This window comes from Tyto alba, unplaced genomic scaffold (genome assembly GCF_018691265.1).
Source record: "Tyto alba isolate M040663 unplaced genomic scaffold, T.alba_DEE_v4.0 Super-Scaffold_13, whole genome shotgun sequence".
NCBI lineage: Eukaryota > Metazoa > Chordata > Aves > Strigiformes > Tytonidae > Tyto > Tyto alba.
Window position 1 is genome coordinate 3,684,281 of NW_024881275.1, and position 14,183 is coordinate 3,698,463.

General features: G+C 44.2%; 1 protein-coding gene and 1 long non-coding RNA gene across 2 annotated transcripts; one reads left to right on the forward strand and one right to left on the reverse strand.

Annotated features, from left to right (window-relative positions):
• The first annotated feature begins 5 nt into the window (after positions 1-5).
• On the forward strand, positions 6-6,633 carry MBLAC2 (metallo-beta-lactamase domain containing 2). The gene is made up of 2 exons (XM_042788025.1): positions 6-507; positions 3,128-6,633. The coding sequence occupies exons 1-2, from the start codon at positions 63-65 to the stop codon at positions 3,511-3,513; spliced, it is 831 nt and encodes a 276-aa protein (XP_042643959.1). The 5' UTR covers positions 6-62; the 3' UTR covers positions 3,514-6,633.
• Positions 6,634-7,942: 1,309 nt separating this feature from the next.
• Positions 7,943-14,040, reverse strand: LOC116962033. The gene is made up of 4 exons (XR_004407330.2): positions 13,690-14,040; positions 12,662-12,750; positions 11,183-11,258; positions 7,943-8,457 (listed from the first exon to the last, which is right to left on the reverse strand). It is a non-coding gene; the product is annotated as an uncharacterized LOC116962033 (long non-coding RNA).
• Positions 14,041-14,183: the final 143 nt, after the last annotated feature.

Below are 14,183 nucleotides of genomic sequence, written 5' to 3' on the forward strand. Positions count from 1 at the left end.
CCCGTGCCCCGGCCCCGCCCGCCCCGCCGGCTCTGAGGGCGGGCTGGCCGGGCGGCCGCGCCATGTCGGCGCTGGAGTGGTTCGCGCACAAGCCCCTGGGCGGCGGCATCTTCTGGATCCAGGAGCGTTTCTACGAGTCGGGCAACCGGGCCAACATCTGGCTGGTGCGAGGCTCGCAGCGGGACGTGGTGATCGACGCCGGGCTGGGGCTGCGCAGCCTGCCCGACTACCTGCGGGCCGCCGGGCTGCTGTCGCCGGCGGAGGGGGCCGGCCCGCGGCCGCTGCTCGCCGTCGCCACCCACGTCCATTTCGACCACTCGGGCGGGCTGCGGCACTTCGAGGAGGTGGCGGTGCACAGCGCCGAGGCGCCGGCCCTGCTGCGGGGGGACAACTACGAGGCCGTCACCTGGCTGTGGGAGCGGGAGGTGGCGCGGCCGCCGCGGCCCGGCTGGCGGGCCCGCCATTTCCGCGTCCAGCCCGTGCGGCCCAGCCGCCTGCTGCAGGAGGGTGAGGGCGCCGGGCCGGGCTTCTCCCCCTCGGTTACTCTCCGCGTGGCTGCCTGGAGCCGCAGTAACTTGAAATATATAGATATTAATGATTTCCCATCCCTGGGTTGCGGAGTGGCCTCGTCCTTGCCTCGCGCACGGCGCTCACGGCGGTATTTTTGTCGCTTACAGTTCACTCTCTGCAGACCGCTTTGCAGAACCCGCGGGCGTGGGGCAGGAAAGATACGCAGTGTGTTAAATTCTTGTTTCAGCCTGTTTCTGAAATTACTGTCGGGAACTGAGAAGCAGGAGTAATAAAATACCCTGGGCTTGCCTGATCTGCTCGCCTGCTGCTGCAGGATTTGTTTTCCTTAGAACGGCTCAACAGTAGTTTGAGTGATTGACTAATTGAGCACCCTGGGTTTAGCCTTAGGCTTTAACGGTGTGTCACCATGTCAGTTCTGGCATCTGGTGACCCAGGTTATTTATAAAGTGTCAAGGCATACCAGTGTAAAGAACAAAGCAACTCATTGAAATAGGTGCTGCGAAGAATATGGATTTTGTTTTTACAGAATTTACCTAAACGTAACATTTACAGAAATTGGCTTGTTACAGGTAAAAATCCACTTAGTCTCTCACAGGTATAATGACTAGGTTATTTTGGCAACAACCAGCCTAACTGTACAATATGGTGAAGCAAAAGTTGAAGGGTAGCTGTGTGACAGGTGACACCTTGTGCAGGGGACTCAGTCTCAAATTGAGTGTTTCAGGCCATGCCACATGGGTGCTTGGAAAAGCAGAACTGAACTCACTGAACGCTTCAGAGAAGATCTAATGTGGCATTTAGCTATAAGCAATCAACAAAAGTTGTTTCTCATTTTTCTTTAAAAGGGAGGAAATAATGAAAAAACAATTTTGTAAAGGAAAAAGCACACTGGCTGTCAAGGTAGCAGAGTTTCTAAGATCCACTGAGACGTGCTGTGTGGAAGTGGCGTGTCACCTCATTGCATATGTGGTTGCTGTGGGGTGAGGATATCCAGTAATGCTGAAAATACAGAATGTGGCGGGGCAATATTCTGTTATAATCCAAAGCTGTGGCTTTTACTTATACATTGCTGGTTTCATTTATTTAGATTTGCATTACCTTAATCTTACCACATCTTTCAAGCACGCTTCATTTTGAATGTTCTAGCTAAAATCGCATTTACTTGCATTGTGCCTTACCATTTAGTGTTTTTCTAGTCAGTTGTAAGACTCACAGTTTCCTTCTGCTGTCCCCTCATTTTCAGAATGTAAGAGTTTTTCTCAAATTCTGCATGCTGCTTTAAACGTTGGATGCCATATTCTGTTTCTTTGTACTGTTTTCAGTGCCAGGAACAGTTTGAAACCTACTGCAACACTTTCCTCCATTAACGTGACCTCCTCCACTATGGTTTCATTCGCCAGCATAGTCGTTTTTTGCACAGTCTTCTCAACAGTCAAGTCTATTTCTTCTGCCAAGGCTTCCCAGTGTTTCCTTGAAAGAGAATTTGGCCAAAAGTTCTCTTTAATAATTTTGAAGCCAGCTGCTTCTGCAAACGTAGAGATCTGTTACCCTGTTGGGTACAGTACAGTCAGACATTAGCTCTTTGGTGACTTCCAAACACAGGTCAAGCATTTTCAATAATCCTTTTCAGTTAGATACCAGAGGTCCTGTCACAAAAGGTCTGTCTTTCAAGAGTTAAGTACCTTTACACTTGCTGAGTCTTGAGTGCATTTGTGGTGTGCCAATCTGGTGTGAGACAGATCTGTAACTTTCAGATTGCTAATACAGTGGAGGTTTGGTAATTTGTTCTCCTTGGAACTTGAAATGCCTATGAAAGTTTTAGAGCATTGTTTTACAATGGTACTAGATGTTATTTCTTTTAGATTTGTTTCATATAGTTAAGCAGCTGCTTCAGAGAAAGTTGCTTATGTGTTGGTCTCCTTTCCCCACACAGCCGTAAAGTTTACGTATTTCCCACCTGTAAATGGGTTTTGCACATTTATAATTAAGCTGGTGTTACAACTTAAGTTACTTGGCCTGTTCTCCTTCCCTAGACTGCTTTCTGCTGGAAGTGGCTATTACGATGAAAAGGCATTCAAGTTTAAGCTGGCAAAAAAATTGCATAAAGTTGAGAAAGTTTTTTTTATCTGGTTGAATGAGAATGAAGAATGGATGACAAAAGTGTGTGGAGGCCAGTCTTGGTTCTTCTCCAGCAATTTATGTTTTGTACTTTTGCCTTTCAAAAGTAACAGCAGTGAAATTATAGGCAAATTAAGTGAGGGTAAAATGGTAATAAATTGTGAAATACTCTGTAAACTTTAAAAGGAGACCCTGCTTAGATGTGTTCTGTTAGTTTCCTGTTTTATTTTCTCTTTCACACTTCTTTTCACATTGTTTAGTTTATTAGGGTGGGAATAGGTCCAATTAATACAGCCCAAGCCCACGTTAACTGTCATTGGAAAATACCCTTTTGCCAAGTGTAGCTTTCAGATCCCTCTCCCTTTTTGGGGGATATATAGTATATATAAACTCTCAGCGTATGGGTAGGTCTTACTCTTTGTGGTGCTTAATATATGTGATAAATGCTTATGTTTTCATGTAACATATTTGTTTGCAGGGGATGTGATCAGCCTTGGAGACCGACAGCTTACTGTCATGCACATGCCTGGCCATTCAAGAGGCAGTATTTGCTTGCATGACAAAGAACGGAAGATTTTGTTCAGTGGAGATGTGGTGTATGATGGATCCATGATCGACTGGCTTCCTTACAGCAGAATAAGTGACTACGTTGCAAGCTGCCAGCGCCTGATGGAGTTGGTGGACAGAGGTCTTGTGGAGAAGGTACTGCCTGGGCACTTCAACATATTTGGGGCGGAAAGGCTGTATCGGCTAGCTTCCAACTACATTTCGCAAGCTGGAGTCTGTCACAAAGTTTCTACTTGTGCCATGAGATCCATTGCAAGCATAGCACTTCGCATTACAAATTCCAGAGTCAGTTCCTAGTGGCAATTCATTTTGTGTGATCTGTTCCCTGTTGAAAAACCAAATGGCTTGTGCAGGTGTTGACATAAGCAAAGGCAGTATGCATTAGTAAATAGCTGGCAAACTGATACAGATGAGCTGCAAAAATTCTCCTTATTTTTGCTTACTTTCTTCCTATTTTTATATAAAGTACATGAGCTAGTAGCTTTAGCTGAAGCTACCGTTTTTATTTCTATTTTTTCAGGGCATGTTTGCACACTTACTGTGATTGAAATACATTGTTTTATTTTTGTTATGATTCTGACAGATGCATATATGCCAAAACGGGAGGTTTTATGTTCATGCCTGACACCTTGTTGATGTAGCGCTAGGCTTGTGACTGTTCACTCAACTCCTGCCCAGGTTCTGTCCTAGCACAGCTCGTGCTAAGACCTGGTGTGTGCTGGGAGCAGCACCGTTAGGCCAGAGCAAGAGCAATGCCTGTGCAGGACTCTGGGCAGAAGGAGAGAAGGGCCATTCTGCAGCCACTGACTCCTGCCGCTTGGTGTCTGCGGCACACTTTGCCTGCATCGTTGCGAAGCAGCTTTCTGGCAGTTTCTTTGGAATCCACTAACATACAGAAATGCTGTGGACCAAACTTCCAACCTGGAAGGTACAGCTATATCAGCTTATCCAAAAAGCTTTTGGTGCAGATCCAACAGCAGACAGACTGTTGAGGCGCTCATGCTTCCCGATGTGGTGCAGGGAACGCCTGTACCATGGCAGAGGGGCAAGAGTGAGCACTCCCATCGTCGGCTAGGGAGCTGTTCTGCTCGTAGGCATGCGAGTTGGGAATTAGAGAATTTGTGAACTAAAGAATGAACATGTTAGACTAGCCTGGATTAAGTAGATTGAGCCCTTGCTTGGTGTGTTTGGTTTTTTTTTTTTTCTGATGAGCTTATTAAAAAACCCCATTATCTAGAGAGTACATTGTTCTGTAAATTTGAGAGAAATGGACTGTGACAAGCTTGGAGGTTTTATTTGTGTTTAAGAGTATTTTTATGTGGCTGGATTGTAACTCGGCTTTGTGGTAAGGGAAGGGTGGAAGCTTTAACATCATCTTGCCCTACTTCAGCTTCTGGATTAAACAGCTGGTACACTTGTTATCACAAAGTGAATGTAACTCAAACTGTTTACTGTTCGCTTATTAAGTGTATAGTGCCTGTGGTTTTTATGAAAAGGCGCGCTGTATTTGAGTCTGTTCCAAAAAAAGTTGAATACGTTGAGAAATGCTAAATGACACTGTAACATGCTTATGAAAATTGAATGTGTGCTATTTAAAATTCATTGAAATGGTTATAGTTTGTGTAATTATTCTAAGAGCCTATATATCTTTTAACTTTTTTAAAAGGACACTGTCTGATATTATTTTTGTATATAGACTTATGTACTTTCCTAAAAAGACTGAAAATGTTTTTCCCAAACTTTAGTGCAGTTTAACCATATTTGTTTGGCTTTCACTTTATGGGGAAGCTTCCCCCCTCCCTGCCCCCTTCTCATCATTCGCAACAGAGAGAGAGCCCAAACTTTTCTCCTTTCACAGACCACTGCACTCCTCCTTTTACTATGTGAATATATTCTTCACCAGGATTTGTACTGATAGGTTGTGATGTGCCTAATTCTTGCTATCAGTGCCTGTCTCCAAGCTGAAGCAAAATTGTGAGTGGGCAGGACAGGCACAGCAGTGCAGTACTTGAAAGACCTGTTATCACTCAGATCATGGTCTCTTTTTTGGAGAAATCCAAGTACATCAGTGTATTACATGCGGAGTGTCTAATCAGTGGGTAGACTTCAGTCATAAATGAAGCCAAGATCTTGGCCTCATTTAGCCAGAGGAGGAAATACAGAAGGTTAGCCTAGGAAGCAAAAAAAATTCAGTGAAGAGTCCCAGAACAAACTCCACAGTGTGGTTTTCCTTCTTAGCCTGCTGATGCATGCTGCTATTTATGTAGCAGCCCAGACACTGTTCTTGATAGCCGAGGGTTCACAATGGGAAATCACAGATCTGAGATGGCAAGCAGGAAGGTCAGAATGACTAAAGAAATACATAGCACTGAAGGTTACACCAGTTACACAGATGAAGCTGTGGTGTTACAGGTTACCCAGCAGTAATTGAATTCCTTCAAATTAGCCATCTCTGGTATAATACCAGTAGTAATCTTGCTCTGTGCTTTTGTGAAGGCTGTAGGAGCACTGGTGGTAACCCTGTGCAATAATGTGCACAGAGAGACCTCTTCTGACAGCCTGACAGTTTGTATGCCTGCTGCTAAAATTTTGCAAATGTATTAGGAGAGTGACATCATGTTGAATTAGTCTTTTGTGTTAGACCACTATTGGTTGGTTGATTTGGTCCAATATTAGAAGCCCTGGAGCCAGATTTTACTGCGCTGTAAAACCTGAGCTCCTAAAACAAGGCCTACAGGCATGCTGATTCAAAAGCAAAGATAGCCTTCATCATTTGTGTTTAAATCTGTGCTTAGTATCAGCTATGAGATCCTTAAATGTCCAGGTCACTGTCAAAATGCCCTATTAAGGCATGCTAAAGTCCATTAAGTATATGTAGATAAGAGCAATTGCCTGGATTTTTTTCCTTGACCAAGATTTAGGGAATAATTTCCTAGCTCAGAAGTGAGCTTTATGTGAACATAGCCCCAAATGGGGCATGTTAGTAAACTGCTGCTATAATCCATTTGAAAGTAGTTTTTGAGGCTCTTTAAATTATTTTTGTACTATAACAAATTCACTACTAAGGTAAATGATAAATCTTAAGTATAAAGAACTGGCTCTGACTATTTTTGTTAAGAATTACCAAGTTTTAGCCATAACAGTTTGACAGTGTCCCTTTAACACTACTTGGATTAAACATTTAAAACATACTTTGTAAGTTTAAATATTGCAGCATCTTGGGCATTTAGAACTGTGTTGATTTATTTGTAAAATCTAAATGTATGTTAATGCAGTTTCCAGTAGACTGAGGAATTGACAAATCAGATGGGAAGTTTTGCTCTGTAATCTGTTAAGACTTCTGTGATGTTAAGCAACAGTTTACATGTAAAAAAGTAAGTTTATTGTAGATAATCATAATAAAAAGTTATAATCCTATGCGGTCCCATTGTCATTTCTAGGTATTTTAAAAAAAGCACTTTTACATTCCAGATGGAGTGTAAAATCTGTAGAAGTTGCTAGCAGTGTTTTATGCTTCTGGGACTGCAGTAGAAACACTTATCTATCATAGACAGATGCTGAAAAGCTTGCATAAAACCTGTGCTGGGTTTCTGTGGTGCAGTTTTTGGTAGCAGGGGAGGGGGCTACAGCCGTGGCCCCTGTGAGAAGCTTCGCAAAGCTCCCCTGGCTCCAAATCAGACCCAGCTCTGGCCAGGGCCGAGCCCATCAGTGACAGTGGCTGCACCTCTGTGATAACGTATTTAAGAAGAGGAACCTGGGAGGGGGTGGGGACTTGTGAGGAGGAGTTGAGAGGATGATGAACACCCAGGTCACTGGAAGGAAGGAGGAGGAAGGGTGGAGGTGCACCAGAGCAGAGCCCCCCTGCATCCCATGGGGAGACAGCAGGACCACCTCCCTGCCACCCCTGGAAGTCACCAGTGGAGCAGAGGCCGACCTGAAGCCTCTGGAGGAGCCCACACCAGGGCAGGCAGATGCACCCAAAGGAGGCCGGGACTCTGAGGGGAGAAGTAGCCCCCCCTGTTGTGGTTCAGCGCTGGGAGGACTGGAACATGCAAGGGTGAGCCATGCCGGATCAGCACGGGAATGGCTGCATCCTGTGGGGAGGACTCGCTGCGGAGAAGGTTCACAGAGGACTGTCTGCAGTGAGAGGGCAGCCACATGGAGCAGGGGAAGAGTGCGAGGACTTTCCCTGGAGGAGGAAGGAGCAGCTGAAACAACATGTGATGAACTGATTGCAACCCCCATTCCCTGCCCTCTGCACTGCTGGGGGGAGGAGGGAGAGAAATCAAAAGCAAAGCTGAGCCAGGGAAGAAAGGAAGGGTGGAGGGAAGGTGTTTCCAAGATGTGGTAATGCTTTGTCCTACTCTGTCTTTTAAGTGGTGGTGGTGGTGGTGGTGTTTGAATTAAAAGTGATGTTCATCCCCTGAGGAGTCTGTCTTTTGCCCCTGACCATGATTGTAATGGGTGAGTCATTCCTCCCTGTCCTTATCTCAACTCCTGAGCCTTTTGTTTTATTTTCTTCTTCCCATTACTGAGGGGAAAGGGGTGAGCAAGTGGCTGCATGGTGCTTAGTTGCCCTCTGGGCTCAAACCAGGATGAACCATGAGTGGGTACTTGGAAAAAAACCACCGCATTTTAACACAAATCAGAATTACATTTTCAATAGAATTTGCACACAGAAAACATGAATGTGATGAAAGTATATATTTGGGAACCAATTGCAGTGTGTGGTGAGGTAGATTATTATTTCCATAGAAGAGGGTAGCTAACGACAGTTGTTTACTGTACTTGATTCAAAAATGGCCACATAGCTTTTGTTCAGCACTGGAGATTAAAATAATGCCTAGCATTGATGTTTAATTTCTGATAAAACGTAAGACTCCTTATTAACTGATAAACTGTAGACATTTTGTGGAAATTAGTCCATGAATAACAAAAGCAGCTGCTCTCATGAAAACCAGCAGAAAAGAAATGTGCCCTTATAAAGCCAAGAATAAATGAAGAAGGTGAAATGCACCTGTTAATTTAAAGATGAAGATATGCTTCCTTCCAGACAACGGATATCTGGACTTTAGGGATGCCTGGTTGTTCAGTTAATATGATGCATTCCTCCCAGGAGTTCCAGTGTCAAGGTGCAGTCTTCAAGTCAATCTGTCTGCGTATTGGCACAAGTACAATCTTATTTTCAAAACTAGTTTATCTTGTTAAATGTTGAATTTTACAAGGTGATGAGGACGGAATCTGGAGGCAAATATAGGTAGAAATAAGATTATTTTATGAGGGAAATAGGGCAATTAAATGAAAATAATTAGAAAATGCTACAATATTGGTTTTATCTAAGGACTAAAATAAGAAGATTGGGAGCAGCCAGCTGGGAGGCTCCAATTCTCAGATTATGTTATTGGGGTCCTGACCCAGCCCTGTTCCTCTGTCCTTTTTAGTGATGTCTTTTATCATACAACCTAACAACCAGGACTATCCCAGTTGGTCAGGCATCATCATTTCAAAGTGCCGTATAACCGTGTATAGGTGATTCCCCATCACACATCCAGGAACGAGGTAACTTCTAGTGGAAGCAAGACACCTCAGATCTGAGTTTATAAAACGGGCCAACCCTCAGCTTGCATTCTAATAAAGGATGTGCAAAGCCTTCCTCTGTCATCTGGGGTCAGTAATAACTTCGAAGGCACATCAAGAGTCAGCGGTGCTGGGTCACCACAGCGCAGGACAAAATGATTTCAGTGCCCCAGTGACAAGCACTTCACCTCCTGTCTTGGAGCACTAGGAACCCAAGGTGTAAGCAAAACCCATCACTGCCACTACTGCTTTCTCAGTAAATGGGTTTGTCAACAAGTTGAAGGTTGTTGCACGTACTGTGAAAATCGTGTTTGACATCAGATGTGAGAAGTCAAATTGTCCTAGCACAAGAATGAATATTTTTCATCGGCATTTAGCAGATAAAGGGACAGGTTTGTTTTGCAGATGAGAAATTGAATTCTTTATTACACTTCTTTGCAGACAAGTATAAAATAGAGGGCTGAGGATGACCATCTTGAGGTCACCTAGCACCACCTTCATGCAGAGAAGCAGAATGCTTGCTTAAAACTAAAGGTTCCAAGGTCTGCCTGTCCCCAGTTTTTCCTGCTTTTCTCCACTTTTTCACCTTCTGGCACCTCAACTGCCTGTTGTTTATGGCCTGTTACCAAGGTTTTCCCTTCTCCTACAGCCTCTCCTGCTTCCTGACATACCCAGGCTTCTGTCTATGTCTCCCCGTCAGCTTCCTCACCTTTTTCCCCCTCTTCCTCACTCTGAGAAATGGCTTATTTTTCTTCACAATATCTGAAATCCACCACATGTGGAGCACTAGGACGAGAGCACAAGATAATAAACCCATCAGAGAAAGGGCAGCCCTGTGGTTCACCTTCGGCCATAAAGAACATTCCACAATGCCTTATTGACCAACCTAGAATTTTCTTCATATTCATTCCAAGTTATTATTTTCTACAAATTAAGCTGTTATTCTTGGATGCCGTGTCCATATAACATCTTTTTACACAGCAGAAAACTGTTACCAGTCAGCTACCATAAGCTTAAAAACATGACATACAGTGAAAGATTTAATTCCTTTGTTTTTCCTTCCAGATCCTTCCAGTTTCTTTATTCCTGTCTTAAACTATTCTCTGCAAAAGTGTATGCCACTCAAGCTTCGCCAGCAGAATAGAACAGGTTCATCCTGACATGCTTGCATCTTTCCTAATACATCATGTTGCCGATTCATATTTCAGGTCTCTTGCAATCTCCAAGTTCTGTTCTGTGATAGTATTTTTATCCAGTTACTTCCCACCTTGCTATCTCTACACCGGAGTTTTTTCCTGTGAAATAAAGTACTGTCAAGTTGCTTTTACTTCGTTTCATGTCATGGATTCCAGACCACCTTGTCAATTTGTCAATATGCTTTTGAGTTCTGATCCTGTCTTCCATCATGCTTGTCACTCCTCCAGCCTCTGTGTAGAGGGCATGCACAGCCATCCTTCTTACAGTGTACCAGGTGGAGGAGGAAGCTGCAGAGTTTGAGGACTTTAGTCACAGAGAATTTCTTTGCATAAATAAGAATAGCCTTCAGGCTACCTCATGCCTTTCTTTTGCTATGCCTTCATCTCAGATTCAGCCCATGCTCACATAGAAAGGATTTCTTTACACCAATCAGGTTTTTTTGTTCATTCTCTGGCACTTTGAACCTAAGTTTTAAAATGTAAAATTCTATTTTTCATACTGCTGTGCATGTAATCTGATTCGAGTTTCTTACTGGCTACATACAATTTTTATTTACAGCAACGGTGACTGTGTTGCATTATTTTTGTTATATTGAACTACACCTTGTATTTCACAATAGATGCTATGTTGTGAGGTAGCTATCTCAGATGAGTAAGGGGTCTTTATAAACATTTCCTAATACATGGAAATGCAACAGTCATTTTAATTACTTCAGTACTACAGCATCCCATTTTATTTTTACATCTGTGAACATCTCTATTTGCCATCATGTCACTATGAAAGAAACACGGGATGTTTCTGCTAAAAAGAACATTCTTAGGGCCAGGAGGGAAAAAAAAAAAAAAAAAAAGCATCCTTACTGTTAAATCCCAGACGGTAGGATGCTCTGTATCAGAGCTCAGAATGAGCTTTAGAATAAGTTCCGTTAAAGCCTAATGTAACACCTTGCCTTTTAAGAGCAGGCACTGGTAGCCAAAGAGGAAAAAAAAAAAAAAAAAAAAAAAAAAGGAGATCTGTTGGGAAAAGGGAGGGAGATAAGGGCAGAAAAACATATGGCAAACGAGGAATTACAAGTATTTAACTTAAAGTTAAATTAAAGTTTAATTTAAATTAAAGTGTAGGTCTAAGAATTTATCTGACACTGTTGTTAGTTATAATTAATGCATGTATTACCGAAATCATTAAGCAGTACCTCTTGTGTCTAAAACTAATTCTTCTTCAGTCCCCTCACTTCCAAACTGAATTGGGAAGCACAGAAAGAGATACAACTGAAAAGCAATCAGAAAACACATTAAGTTTTATTTTAAATTTATTATTTGAAGCTAAATATGCATATATGCTGGTAAAAACATGTTAGATTATACATATACTGGACAGACTGGTGCAGCACGGGACTATCTAGGCTAGTCAGCAGTCGACTCCTCTGAGGTGCATAATTAGCCCAGACAACTCTGCTGTGATGTTACATCACTTTACTGCTCACTTACACATTGACACCGCGTTGTTTTGGGTAGTGTAATCACACCTCAGTCAGTTAACGCTTCTGCCGAGTACGTACAGGCGGAATATCCCTTCTCGTCTCCCCTCCTAATTTCCTACGAAAAGACAGTAAGAGCCGACCCTAGCTGCCTGCCCGGGGGCGGTGTGCCGGGGCGGTAAAAACCGGAGCACCAGCAGCAACACCAGCAGACGAATTGCCCACTGGTGGCTGAGCGGCACAAGTACAGGCAGGAGCTGCTGCTCTGCCTCGCTGTGCTGAGAGGAGGAACACGTCACCAGCTGCCATCAGAGACTACATCTCTCTGCACATGCACACACACAAGCGTCTAAATTTACCATGAAAGTAAAAAAATAGGCTCCATTGCATAACTGTAAAGTAGAAACAGTGTTATAAACCTGCTCTTCACCCTCACTGTGCCATCCAAAACTATTTTCAGCACATAGTTCCTCTAAATTCAGCTTTTATTGGACAGACTAATCTCACCAGTTTAATAACCGACTTTGTGTTCCCATATGTGCCCAACAGTGTCCTGGGAAGGCATTCAAAAGCAATAAAAATTGGGGAGCACAGGAAAAACAAACAAATGATCGCCCACACTAGGGAAACGTCCTTGGCCAGCACCTCTGCAACTGTATCAGATCTACAGAGGAAGGTATTTCTCAGAAATTTGATCCAGAGGTACAGCAGTACATTTCCAACCATCAAACTGGCAAGGACACATGATGTGTTTTTAATACGGCTTTACATTTTCACAGTTATTTTGTGCTGTATGATTTGCCGTAAAAGTAACATGAACAAACAACACTTGAACTTGCATAAAGTTTGCCCAAGCAGAACTACTCCTTTGACAATTTTTGGATTAACTTTATTGGCAAAGCAGCTTGTTGCTTTACATCACAAGGTTTTGATACTTGATCTTATTTTGAACAGCTCCAGTACCAACAAGCAGAGGGGTTGTGGGTGGGGGTCCCAGGTGAGACAGGGCAATTTGGGGCTGTTGGCACACTTAGGACCCTGACACTACCTCCCCTACACTCCAGATGAGCATTCTCACCAGTTAATGCCTTCTTTTTCTCTCTGGTCATGTAAATATGTTGTATGAAGCACACACACACACAAAAAATAATCTGTGGGTATATTTGCTTGTTTGTTTACTAGACAGTACTCTACCTTGTAAACAGCATGGAGTGACTGCAGAGCTACCAGCATGGAGTCCCAACACCCATATTCAGGACTTGTACCCAACTTCCTGCTTTGAACTGGGGAAAAAGAGATTTGAAAGCTCAGATGAATGCACCTAATTGCAGACACATTCAAACAGTAAGGAGCAAAATGAAAAACCTCCAATCAAAAAAATCTCACTACAAGCACAGGTTGAGGATCAAACCTGCCAGTAATCTATGCTTTTAGTTACAAAGCTACCTTTTGTTAACAGAGGTCAATTACAAACTTCTGACTGTGCCTCTGCCTATGCGATCTGTGGCCCAGAGATACTATGAACAGCCAGCCAAACATGCCTCATCTCTGCTTCACTTTGTTCAGGAAAAATGTGTATTGAGCACATCTACCAAATCCAGCTCTTCACATCAACAGTACGTACTTGGGGTCAATCTGCTACTGGTTCATTACTGGAAGCCTACGTGTCTGCAGATGTAAAACACCTTCAAGACATGCTATCAGTCCTGAAGAGAGCAGGACTGAAATACCTGAAGGCATTTTTGACTGGAGTCTTTTCAGTGAATCTAGCTAGACTACTTAGCACTGTATTAGGAAAGATTTGAACATCCATATGGTCCAGCAAGTAATACTGGACTATGCTGTTTCAGCAGTGGTTATAAACAGCCCTGTCTGCTCAGGGCATCCTGAATGGCAAGGCCCAAGGAGCCTCTAGAGTGTCTCCGACCAGAGCACCCAGGCAGTGCTTTTTCCAGGTTTTCTTATCAGCGAGAAGAGCATTTCCTCCACCCACAGAATACGTATTATGGGCTCATTCACTGGTTTGAAGAGCATGGATGTGTTAATAGCAATAAGAACTGTAACTATGTATTAAGGTCTTCAGTCTTCCAGTAATATAGACTACTTCACCCCGAAATTTGTAGGGAGTCAGTACAGTATCAGAAAGGCTTGTGATAATGTTCCCATGAACTCTGAATATTACGTGTTGCAACGACGTGGTTCTAAACCGCATCTCCCCTCACCTTCCCGAGCTCTGACGCAGAGCTCCCAAACCCCACCCCGAAGGTGCACTGCGAGCAGCAGTTCTCAGCCGACGGGGAACCACGCCACTTCTCCAAAACCCCGGCAACAACCAAAGGGCGCCCACAGCTGCCACCGCGCAACACGGCGGCCGCGGCCCAGCTCCGGCAGCGCCGCCTCACCCCGCTCCCCACACAACCACGCTCACGATGGCGCCGCCCAGAGCTTGGAAGCGAGGGGAGGCTCTGCCAAACTCCAGCAGACCCACGGCAGTAAGGAGCGAGGGGGAAGCGGCGCACCCGCCCCGCAGAGCCCGAAGCCGGGGCGGCAGCCGCCATTTCCCTCAGGCACCAACCTCCGCCCCCGCCGCGTTTTGGGGGAAACGACACAAGGGAAACGCCCCCTCCCTCTTGAGTGATTACCCCTTCGCCCAATAAGCGAGCGCGCCGCGCTCGGAGGCGGGGAGCTTCCCTCGCCCAGCGCCCAATCAGGAGGC